The sequence below is a fragment of the Rhipicephalus sanguineus genome, chromosome 7 (assembly GCF_013339695.2).
Source record: "Rhipicephalus sanguineus isolate Rsan-2018 chromosome 7, BIME_Rsan_1.4, whole genome shotgun sequence".
NCBI lineage: Eukaryota > Metazoa > Arthropoda > Arachnida > Ixodida > Ixodidae > Rhipicephalus > Rhipicephalus sanguineus.
In genome coordinates this window covers 123,366,420-123,379,256 of record NC_051182.1, presented here as the reverse complement: position 1 = coordinate 123,379,256, position 12,837 = coordinate 123,366,420, and the positions used below count along the sequence as shown (strand labels likewise).

Here is a 12,837-nt window from a genome sequence, read left to right as displayed (position 1 = left end):
AGGAGATTTAGGCGCCAAATGCTCGTTCCCCTCATCTTATTGCGGGTTTGAAAGCAACGAAAAACGCTCGCACTTCACCGCATGAGGAAAAATATATAATAATGAGCCTTTGCCTTATCTAAAAAAATGGGGGCAAGCGAACCTCATCGCTTGCGTGCTTGACATAAAACATTTGCCTCTTTCCATCGCAATACGCAATGCTTCCTTTTACCTGCTTCATTCCTCCGTGCTGGGAAACGGAACTGCAACCGCGGGCTTTGCAGCGCGGAATTTCAGTTCCTACTAGCAACAACGCCCGTCACGCGTTCGTATCCCGGCAACAATGAAACGTTTCAGCGTGAAATCACAAGTCACCTCTGCAAAATACCAAACTGCCACATCAGGTAACGGTTGATCGCCGACAAGCCAGATCCAGAGATGATCAGTTGGTGCAAAACGACGCGCACAAATACGCGTGCGACCGGCGCCCAGCCAAGGGCCGCATTTCTGTGCGCTCGCCGGCGCCGGGTTTCCCGCGAACTACGCCGCCAGCGATGTCTGTGAGTTGTAACAACCTTCGATTCAATGAGAAGATTAGAGAGCTATTCACCCTAAAACGCAAATGAATGTGGGCTAGGCTGTGCAGACCGACCTACGGTCATATGCCATGCGTTGCGGAGTCTGGGCCGATTTTCGCGCAACAAACTGCTGCGTTGTGAACTGCAGCACATGCAGTGAAGCGAGAAAACTGACAATGGGATGTCGCAAAAAAAAATATTCATCATCGGATACAGCTGTCTTAGTTGTGACTTCGAAGAAGCAAATGTTGACGGATACCGAGGGTGTGAGACCAAGTCTCCTAAGAAAATGAAAACAATCGAACTTGCAGCCTCGCCCAACGTATAGCACCTTAACTCATAGTGCCTACGTTTGTGGACACAGTAATTTTGACAGCATTGTTTAGTTGGTTCAGCGGTTCAGTTCAGCAGTTCAGTTCACTTCATACTTGCGAGTTTCACGCTCGTGGTAACTTTAAGAAATACTGCCCCTGAAACATTCTTTCTGTGTACAGCCTCCCATCAGCAGCGCAAACGTCCGTTTCTATTTCTCTTTTCCCTTCTGGGGGTCTGGAGAAAAAAGTTAGCTTGCGGGTGTGGTCTGGGCCAACGGCTGCTTATTTCGGTATGATAATTTATGACATTAGAAACCGTAGCATTCGTGCAAATGTAATTTCACTGCAATGGCTCAGTAGAGACTGCGATACATTCGTGCCATATTTGCTTTTGTTCAAGAGTCTGCATTACCCAGCCTTAAAAATAATCTGGCTTTGACACACTTATTCAGAGCAGATTGTAAGTAATGGCAAGTTTAGAGTAGACACTAAGTTATGTTTAGCAATGTGTGCGCGTTTGAAGTTGAACACGTGCATTGTGTACATGTACACCTCGCACGTGTTTTCCACTGTTTTTCTCTTGCTGTCTAGATTATGTATGAAGAGCAGAAATCACGCGGCATGGCTACTTCATCGTTGATTCAAAGAAACAGGGTATTATTATTAATATTAGGGCGAAAGCCTCAGATGTCACATCAAACGCGAAAATTGACCGTCGGCGGCGGCGTCCACTCGAGTGATGGAAAAAAATTCACCGCACGATGGCATCACCACATCTCGTCATCAGGCCGCCACAGACCACCAACACTTGCGATGTCACTATGACGTCATAATGACGTCATCACATGACGTTGTCGCTTAGTCAACGGTGGGCAGATCCCGGAGGAAGCGCGAAACTATGCTAGGTGCGCAAGGCTTTCGGAGGGAGGAGGGAGGGAGCATTAGTACATTGAGCTAGAAGAACCCGAAGATGGCTTTCGCCTTCGAGTCGTCTTAGCTGAATGCATAAGTGCATTCAGCTATTGCATAAGTGTATTCAGCATAAGTGCATTCAGCCTGTGAGTATTTAATTATCCAAGCCGTCATGGTGCCCTCAGGAGCCTGTATCAATTTTAAGACTGTCTTAGTACAGCGATTCCCGAGAAGAGCGCTATCATGTCATTGCCGTCAGCTAATCCAGTGCGAGGCATCTCTTTATCATAGCTATTAAGGCTATCATTCTTCCCACCTCTTCCATGGAACGCTGACGAATTCTTCATATGCGACACGGCCCTCAGATGTGTTTTCGCTGTGCGTCAGCAACTTCCCTCTTCGAATGCATTGCCAAAAGCTTGCTCAAAGAATCAAATGTCATGTCATTTCTCAATTGAATGTCGGCTACACCAAGCAGCATAAATACTTGCGCTCTTGTCTGACGTGACTTGATCATGGACAACCGCGTTTCTTTCCTTCTGTAGGCTATGATGAAATCGAATTACAAGCGTAAATAACCCATCCGGTGTTTAAAAAAAAAACGCCAGGCATGCGCGGAAAACGTAGCACAGTCACAGCGAAAGCTGGAAGAGTGACATTTCTAGAGCCCGTTGTAAGCTCTCTTGGGGATACCAACACAAGTACACAAGCAAGGTACCTGCCGCGCTATAAATCATAATTTTTTGTGAAGTTGGGAAGCATCGAGTACGCCACTATTCTTCATTTTGCGGAGGTGCGACGTACCCGTTACACATCTGTTAGGCATTATGTGCACTTTTTTGATGCGGCGGCTGATGACGATGAAAAATTATGGCTGAGCCCTTTGTAATGAGTTTGAAGCTTTAAGCGACCCACTAGTTGCGCAATTGGCATTGTGAGACATCCGGTCTTTATTTCACTCTCCCACCACGCTATATAACATATGTTAACGTGAGAAAGAGAGAGAGGGAAATAATTTTGAGAAGCTGATGAAATGAATCGTGGGGACCTTATGCGCTTCGTCGGCAACCAATCTGCCCGCAATGCTGCACGAGGACTCGCCAGCTGTAAATCTATACGGCAAAATGATGCTGAGGCTCCAGATTGCAGGGACCACTTTCTCTCGTACTACGAGCTAACCAAGCATTGGCAGAGTCTTGCCCTAAGCTGAGGCCATTACGCCAAAGTTCTTACCAACAAGAACCTATCCGAACCCACTGTTAATCAACATGATCTATCTGGAATTATGTTCTTCTATGAAATTTGATTGATTTAATGGCACCATAGATCTTAATGATATGCTCTAGCGTTGCTCAGCCTTACGCAGCGACAAGGACAACACTAAAGAGCGGTGGGACGCAGATATACGCAGTCTCATATTAGAAGAACAGCTATGGGCAGTCCTATGGGCCCGCGAAGTGGCCTAAGTGCTAGGCCTTTCGGAACTAATGTGGGAGCGGCGCACTTAGGGCCAGGAAAATAGCACGACCTAATGAGCCGCAATAAAGTTTATTCATACATCCATCCTTATGTAAAAAGTTCTTCGACTAATAGCGGATCGAAGCAAAATGCAAGCAGCAGCAAGTAGTTGCATTTAAGTTCTTGTTATTGAAGCCCGATGACCAAGACGATGCCACTGTCGTAGCGTATACTGGTCCCAGTATTAGTGGCACCACAATTCATACCGCTCTTATGAGCCCATTAATACCAGAGGTTGGTCAGACCTGCTCGTATGTTGTGGAGCACGCATACCCGGCACATCTTGCCGAGCATGCTGCCGAACGGGACGGATTGGCCACGCTGCTTCCTTGTCGTCAAGCCGATAGATAATCCCAGCTGATCATTCGCACTTACTCGACGCTAGCTATGCATGATATACGCAGTGTATCGCTCTACATCACTCTTGCATAGCGTTGACCATCTTGCTGCCTCCGCAACTGTACGGACACGTCTTCAGCGGGTGCCTCGGGTCGCTTTGCCGGACCTTGTCAAAGCGGATTGGACAACCTACCCACAAGTTACACCGCACCTCCTACATCCCATCTTCCTGAAGACGCTCGTCAGATGCTCCGGGTAAAAGAAAGCCTCCTAGGTACCACACGAGCTATTATGCCTTCGTGTGAGTCAGGCCTCTCTAGCGGCTAAACACGCCGAGAGGAGGTCACGTTGCGGAGTCTTCGTGTCGGAGTTACACTTACCCCATCTGCGCCCACTCTCTAGACGCAACGTTACTGCGGCCGATATTGTGCGTCATGCCCGCTTTGTGACACCCCAATCCGCGATGTCACTGCGGCACGCTTCTTGTGGCCTAAAACTAAGCCGTCTTCACCACCTCCACGCGACAGGCCTCAGGGGCAACCTCGACCGCTGGATTCATGGACCACCATTCACTCTGAGACTTCGTACACGAAACATATTCGCATGTGTATGTTTGATACCGCGAGTTACTATGTCTAAGGGCAGGCTTTTGAAATAAAAAAAAAGAACCCTAGGTGGTCTAGATTATTCAGAGTTCCCCACTACGGCTATCGCAACAGTAATGCCTTGCTGTTATTGAATGGCTTCGCCACCGCGGGCTGTGTCTACATCCAAAGCGGCCTTGTGCCCGTATCTGACTGGCCCATATCGCAGACCACTCACATTTCTATATGCGTTCACTGTCACGCCATCGTTGGCAACAGGTATGTTCAGCTATGCGAACGCTGTACTACCCGCTCCGAAACGGCATATTACCTTTTCTGATACCAGAATGCATTGTCTGACAAGGTGCGTTGATTGGTATATGACACTCAGTTGGTGCCATGTTGGCACCTAGCTTGTTTATACATAAGTGGCAGCGGTGAAAACTAATTTAGATGATCTTTGTGTTTGCTTACGTTTCTTAGTTTTCCTTTTTTCATTTGCAAGTACAAAAGCTACCTTGCGTGAATAAAACTTTTCAGTTGGCATCCTGCGATTCTTTCGATTTCTTTTTTTTTCGAAGTGATCCTTTGTCAGCATTATCACAGCCAGCTGCTCACGTTATATCCTTAGCGCTTAGATATCCAGACTGTGCGAAAGGGCTGCTCGTCAAAACAACTGCCCTTCATTTACAACTATTTTGGTTGCCATGCTATTAGCGGCATCTATTTCCGAAAGATAAGTTTGAGGTTATAATACGAATGTTATTTTTTCTTTGTTTTTTGCTTGTTCGCGGTGACAAAAAAGTCAGTAGATTTAGGTGCCACAACGACAACGCGTACCCTGAGGCACGGCGTAGCGGAGCACTACGGATTGATTTTGACCACCTGGGGTCCTTCAACGCGTGCACTGAAATCCAAGAGCACGCGTCTTTTAGCCTTCCGCCCTCATCTAAGGGGAGCTTAGCATTTAGAGAGCTAGGGTTTGAATCAATTGTTTCGAGTAAATCCACTCCAACTGAACAAGACGACGTCATCTTGAAATCTCAGGCCCCAAAGATATTTTAGAGCGACACCTCTACTCCTCCCGGTACAAACCAAGAAAACGATCTTGTGCAGGCGCTTGACCTTGAAGCTGAGCCAATGCCGTTTTCCTCCTCTTCCTCGCACTTGCGTAGCCATAGCAACGGACATGCGCAGTGTCGGTTTGGTCTCCTCTCCCGCGCACCTCTCTCCGTAGGTCGGCGAGAGCCGCGAGCTGCGTGTGCGCGCACCTTGAGACCTCAGTTCCTGTCACGTGACTCTCACGCTTGCCTACGTAGTTAAATGTGAGCAGCGCGCCACTGCTTGCCGCGCGGGGGCGCCTACCTACGGGAAATACTTTCCGCGGTAGTGGCTGCCATCGCTCGGCAGGCTTGGTTTAACCGCGTTCGGCTGCGGCATTTGTTTTTGTAGATTATTTAACCGGGAAGTGCACGTACCAAATCAGTCAGGCTTATGAAATAAAATTTCAAATTGACTTCTCTATTTTTTTTATTGCATATAAGGAGAGCTGGGGCCAATGCATGGCGCCAGCTACTCCGCAACGCTGTACAAAGGCACACAGTACAACACTCGCGCATTCAGTCCAAGTTCTTCAATATAAAATTTTGTCCACGCAACACAAAAGTTGGAAATACACAAATATCCAGGCAATTGAAATGGCCACACGGAACATAAGTGTTCGCTGAAATGTTGTCATAGCCGATCATAATTAATTTGAGAATTTTCTCTTAAGTGCCGCATTGCAACTGCAACAATTATTTTTTTCACGAAGAATTCTCTGCTAAAACGAAATTACAAAAGCGGCATATGACATGAATATTTTTGAAACTATTGAATCGACATTACTTGAAGTCCTAGAAGAAGCCGCATGGTTGTGAGACATTCTTATACAAAACTTTTCTCCTTAACCTTGAAAAACTTTGTTTTATATGTACGGACAAATTTTATTTCCCCTGGGTAATTTCTATTATTATCGAACCGTACTGTTGAATTGAATTGACTTTATTTCTCAGAAACTGACCACATACTTCGACAGTATTGCAAATCTAAAACTTTTGGGCATCCTGAGACGCTCAGGTTTGCGTCCATGTGAGAGCAATATAAAAACATTCTTTCGAATCCATTACGAAACAATGGCGTCAGCTGTAACTACCTTGACTCTAACCTTACTTATCGTAGTGTCTTCTTACACCTTCGAAAAAAATGTAGACAATGTAAGCGGATATCTTTTTCAGAATTTCTTTATTAGAAGACTCGTTGAGTGCGCACAAAGAAAATACAGATCGAAAGCAGATATTACTTTTTGCGGAATAAATACTGGACTGGACCGTATATTACAATGACAGGACAAGTGTAACATTATACAAAAATACACGTGGTTTAAATAGTAGAAGGGCGGCTTCCAGGGTGTATGTACACACAGGCATGTAAATGCAGCTTCAGTGTTATGGAGTGACCCTGTGTATTTACATGTGTGTCTTACTTTGATGTGCACAACAGAAACGTTTTGATCTCGTATGCAGATGCGAGAAGCCATGCTCGCACAAACACAGTGCAACAAATGCAGTACAATCACGACAAGAAAAAAACACAAGGACACAAACATCTACGCTTACGTGGCGAGATTGAAAACGTGTCTGTCGCTTAAGCTCCTGTAATTATGCTGACACAAAGTTTCACAGACGGAAGCTGGCGCAGCATACTAACTTCGTGCTAATTCACAACCGAATTTCTTCTGTCTCTTAAGATAACATTTCCGGTTTGGTTCTAATTGCTAGTCTGACGTTGGCGCGACAACCTTTTACGCAAAATAGGATGAAAAATTCTTGAACAGGGGGTGTAGGTGGAGTAAGCGTTTCGATAAGTGGTCCGATATTCTTCAAGGTAGCAACAGTTGCTGCCTCCAAGACGAGACCGCTTGCCGAAACGTCGGCTCCAGAGACGTCCCCCTATAGAAGGATGCTTCATCTCTCCAAGCGCGGATCTTCCCCCTGAACTTCTTTTTGTCTTACGAAAGGTAGGTACGTGCTTGCTATTTGTGTTTGATCTACGGAGAACGGTAACATGCTCGCGTCCAATGGCATTTACTGTGACATTTTGTCGCAGAACTGTGATTGAAAAGCAAATACGTCAATGAAAAACCAGCGTATACGCATTCTCTCGCTGCCTATCAAACTGGAAATGTCGGCGGGGACATTTAGCAGAGGCATGCATTTGTACCGATACATTGTCGAAGGAACCTTCCGCGTGATACCTACTGTACAGCGATCCCTTGAATATCATTGTGATTCCTCGAGCGTGCATATACATAGATGCGAAGCGAAACGACGCAGTTGATGTTCACCGACAATGAATCCGAAAGCATCGTCAGACGGAGTTCCTCAAATAGACTCTAGGAGAAAGAGTGAGAAACAACTGACAGTGCATTTCACGCTGTACAAAGACAAACTGACATTGATTGTTCTGCATCAGTACATTCGCAAACGTTGCCAACGTATCCTGAAGGTCACAGTCACCTTATCAACAGATTCACTGCTGGCATCCAGATGTTTCTATTTCTGCGCAACGAAAACACTAGGCGCGTTGGTCGCTCACGTAACGTGTCTTCTAAATAAATAAGGCATCTCGCTCTTTTTGTACATATCACCCCACTGTTCACATCTACCGCCTTCATCATCATGCCATACATGTATGTCCAGGTGCATGACATTCAGGTAGAGCTACAATGCTGTGCGTTAAAAGTGTAGGGTGTGAAACAGCGCTGACCGTGCGTCTCTCAAGTGCCTGTACTTTAACTCAGGGTACCCTGTAATGTGGGGCCCACTAAGGTGTCGTTGGGGGCGTTCGGACTGACTATTTTTGTACTTTCCTCTTCCTCAGCGTTGCGAGGAGTAAAAGGTTCACTCGAACATGCCGGACAGTTTTGGCTGGATTAGTTTATTTGTCAACACGCCATCTTGGTGAAAGTTTCGATCCCTCGATCTATCGTAGCCTGGCGAAGATCGTAAAGTTTGCGTGCTCAAACAGAAGCAAGGGTTACGTTTCTCGGCCTGCAAAATGGCTTAGCCAACACTTTCATCAACAAGTCAGAGTACCACACTTTTACACGGAGGAGGAAAAATATACTAAGACACCCAGTCTGACCAGGCGCCAGCTCCTAGATATGACGAGAGAGCGGGACCATGTTTGGGCTTATCCCTCGCAAAAGCGAAGCTTTCGCTTTCCCACTGAAGGCGTTTGGTCAACGTATTACGAAGATTTGCTTTGGACACCGTGACACTGCTAGGACACACACGAAACATTTTTTTGTGAGAATCGCTTAACGCACAAGTCCACGAGGTAGTTCACGAGATGATGCAGCTGTGCCTCTTGGTTCCGTTGCTGTACAACCTCTTGTGCGAGTGTACCTGCGCCGGGCACGACTGTCGCCGCCGGTTCGAGTTCGATAGGACCTCGGGAAGCTTGCTTTGCATGAGCACTTCGTGAAAGACTTCCGTCACGTTGAGACCCTCGAGGGCCGAGCACTCCACGTAGCCGTGCTCCCAGTCGATCGTGGCGACGGTCTCGGCCACTTCGTAGCCCACGGTGCGTCTGTGCGCCAGATCTGCCTTGTTGCCCACGATGACCACCGGGGGCATCCCCTTGCCGAGTTCGGCACGGGCCTCTTGGATTTCGCTTCGAAGGCGACGAACCTGCGTGTAGCAAAATAACAACGGCGTCTTAGTTCGGTGCTGCTGCCGTTTAGCACAAAATGCAAAAAAGAATGAATACTCTAGAAATTTAGGTAATTTAATAACGCGAGTCCGAAATAAACCTCAGAAGCCGTTGCGTCGCGGTGTGGCGTTTTATCGGTGCAGTTCGTGAAAGGAATAATTAAGAAGCTGAACGTTAGCGGAACGGTGACGCACACAAGTGCTTGTATTACAATCGCGCCTCGTATGACGCTCGCGACATATGGGCAGTGAACTCTCGTGCGTGGAAGTAATTTGCCTATTGAGCTGTCTTCTGTTAGAGTTCGATGAAATATTTCTTACGGTCAAATACGAACGCACAAAGTCACTCGTGATGGTTGCTGTATAATTATATACATATACACGAAAATACACTGGAATTTGCAGTACGCTAAATTGCATTTACTGAGAGCATATCGCGGATCTTGCGGAATTCAGCTTAATGCACATAGTTACCAATTCAGATTATACAAATGTTCACGAAGGAGTCTCTCAAAAAGAGCTGGTTATTTAACGAACTTCCTTGCTGTGAAGCGACTGAGGTTACTTCGCTATATGTTGCTTATCAATAGGCTAAACAACTGTTGAGTTTAGCAAATGTATACAGCGCCTATCTAATAGGGAAGCTCCCGGTATAGCACATACTCTGCGTGAAACCCACGGTATCTCATTACGGCTTATTTGTAGCATGTTACCATCGGATTAAACCAACATTGTAGGAATTTTGTTTGGATGCCATGGTAACGCATTGCAGGATCCGTTGGACGGCGAAAAAGCAAGACCGGACACAGCGGTGCGTCCGGCCCATGTGAATCTTTGCGCTACTAAAGACCTACCTATTAGTAATACCAACTAGCCTATCAGTCTGTACTTTTGTAATTAATCCGATGCAAGTTGATCACACACCTCTTCGAAGGACTCCATGTCGTCGATGGCGTAGACCAGTATGAAAGCTTGCGCCGTCGTGATGGCCAGCTGCCTCATGGCCGGGAACTGGTAACTCCCGCTGGTATCCAGAAGCTCCAGGGTGAGCCTATGGCGCCCTCCATTGGCGGCGCCGTAGTCTCGCCTGTGCAGCTCCTCCACGGTGGCGTTGTGCTGCTTCGGCACCCGGCCGTAGAAGAATTGTTGGATGAGCGAGGACTTGCCGACGCGGGCCGCTCCCATCACGGTGATGCGGACTGTCGTCGACGGGTGGCACGTTCCGGGGGCAGCGACTCCACCGTTACCAGTGGGGCTCGACGAAGGCAGGTGCAGTCCGCTCAGGGTCGGCATCTCGTGCGTGTGTTCGCTGTCGGGCTGCTGGTGCTTCTTCTTTCCACCCCGCTTTGGGCGCTCGCTCTTGGAGAGATGCGCGGCGGAATCTCTTCTATCCTCGAGGGACTCCCCCGATAGCTGAGAGTACCTGCACAGCCAAGAAAAGATGCATGGTTAGAAACGTTGCCGTAGGTTAACTTAGGCAATGCGAACGAAAGTATAGAAAACTTATGGAGGGAGATGACTTGGATGAGTATCCGCTTTGCGGCTCTCGAACAGTCGTAATTAGGGCCCGTATGGAAGGTTCTGCGAGGTCACGAGGCGCAGCTTAGCGATGTTGCTGCAATAACACTGCGACGAGAGCAGTGCAACAATATCTCGTGACCGATAATAAACTCTGGCGGTAAAACTCGAAGAATACACGGCAAGCACAACTATGAACTGCGTAGCAGTGGCCAGGGAAAAAATATATGTTGTGTGAGGAGACGGAAAGGTGAATTAGCCAGTAAGATAGCCAACAGCCGCGTTAATAAAATACTTGGAATGAAGGTTATGAAGCAAGATTTGCGATTATCACGCAGTCCGTGTACGGTGGCTAACCTGTGGTCTGCTATAGAGAAGGAAAGTGCGACTATCTTTGTTCTTTCCAACGTCTACTAGGTCATCAATTACAGCTGTTCGCCTATTCGCCTATGGCAACCGAACGAGAAAGCTGGCGTCTCTCTTTCTCTCGCACTGCAGATAACTTTTCAATTGACTCACCACTTTTCGAAATCTCCTTCCATCTCTCGTCAGTATTCCCGACTTCAACCGCGTTATAGGCGAGCCAGAATCTCGGCTATCGCTTCAAGTTAAGCCTGTGCGCTGCTCAATACCGTTCGTGCGCCCGGGGCTGCGTGAAGCTGTTCGGTGAGGGTGACGCCACAGTCGTGACACGGGCGGGCGCCGGCGCGCAGCTGGTCTGGAAGGAGGGAAGCTGTTGCCGTCAAACGGTGAATATATGTGACAGCACTCGTCTTGCGAGGGTCCTTTCATTCGGGAGCCCAACACCTGCGCGCTGTTGCCCCGTTGCGAGCTCTTCTAAGACTGCAAGGCAGTTTGACTGGCTTTTTAGAACGCGTACGAAAACTCCTCCGAGAAGTGTCCACGTTGCCGCAAAACACAGAAAGGAATATAAGAATCTTTTGTTGGAAGCGATCGAGTCGCTTTTTGTACACCGCTCACGGAATCCCGCCGGATTGCGTAAGCCTCTCTGTGGATGCCGAAAGGCATTGTCTCAGAAGAGAGGAATGGTAGAAGTATCTTGCGCAAGCCAGAGGTCACTGTCTTCTCTACTATCCCGAAACAGCTGGTCCTGTCATCACAACGAAAAAAGCGTCGCACCATTACAGAGAAGAATGTCCAGCCAGTTGGGAACAAAATGTGTTGCTGTCAAGGCGATGTGTAATAAACAGAAAGCGCCGGTTTTGCAGCACTGAAATATGGAGTGGAATTGACGTGCCTACCGGACACCAGCTGCCGAAGAGCTGACAAAACACGAGAGGTTCTCATTTCTCAAATCTCTTGATACCCCAAATCTTGCTCTCTTGATATCTCAAATCTCTTGATCATGATATAATCAGCGTCCGGTTTTCATGGAGTCACGTCACATCCATGACATACGTTACCCTCACCGCCATAAAACAGACGCTTTTTTTTACAAACAGGACCCCAGGCCATAGTTGAATACATAGGCGACGAAGAATGATTTGATGTCTCTAATGCAAATGTTCCCGATTCACTGACATACCCTGAAATTTTAATAAAGCCCTTTCTATTGTGAAAGTGGGAGTTAGTAGAAATGAGGGCCTTCAGCAATAACGTAACATGTCATTTCAAAGGTAGCATAAGCACTCATATGAGATTCCTCAATTCCTCGTTGCTGTTACACTGTTCCCGGCTTAATGCGTACAACGCCGTATACGCGTCTAGATTTATAGCTCTCTCGGCCAAAGGCTTTACGGAGAACCAGTTCTCAGAATAACCTCTGCACTAAAATGCATATCTTCTACCCGTGGTCCCTTCAAAGTAATGCGACCCTATTTTGCACACGAACCTTTAACTTCCAAGCAAGAGTGAATCTTTGTAAAAGCAGTTCTTCAACCCATAAGGAGCAATAATGATAAGTAACATTAATGCTAAGAAGCATTAATGCTAAGCGCTACCTATTTCGGCCTGCATGCTCTCGTTTAAACGTTCGACCGATCACTGCTATGACTTGCATTTTTTCCCCTTTGTAAGTCGAATTTATTGAACACTTACTGTAGTTCGTCAGCATTGCTCATTATTACGCCATACTTGTGCGGAATTTAAATAAACGAAGCTATCCACGTAATCGTACCTTCACTGATGTTGATTGCCCTGTAGTGTGTCCAACACGATGCTACGCTGGTTTACGCTAGTCAAGAGCTTGTAAAAGGGTCATTTACATCCAACGCAGCATATCAAGAGCATCGTTAAACGAAGTTGCTTATGACGATCAAGATCTCTGGTTCATGTGTATTGACTCATTGTTCAACCATATCATTACCGAGGAATAAAAAGT

At 47.0% G+C, this 12,837-nt stretch overlaps 1 protein-coding gene across 8 annotated transcripts in view; it reads right to left on the bottom strand.

Moving 5' to 3' along the window:
- Positions 1–12,837, bottom strand: part of LOC119399828 (GTP-binding protein Rhes) — a 222,785-nt gene that overhangs the window by 185,587 nt on the left and 24,361 nt on the right. For 4 of the 8 annotated variants that reach the window (XM_037666683.2, XM_037666684.2, XM_037666682.2 and 1 more), the window contains 2 exons: positions 9,903–10,401; positions 6,491–8,957 (listed from right to left, as the gene is read on the bottom strand). In XM_037666683.2, the coding sequence (XP_037522611.1) occupies positions 8,610–8,957; positions 9,903–10,401 (847 nt within the window). In that variant the 3' untranslated portion in view covers positions 6,491–8,609. Of the gene's footprint in view, positions 1–6,490; positions 8,958–9,902; positions 10,402–11,015; positions 11,149–12,837 lie in introns of those variants that run through there. The other 4 variants (XM_037666685.2, XM_049417854.1, XM_049417856.1 and 1 more) reach the window with 4 other exon arrangements.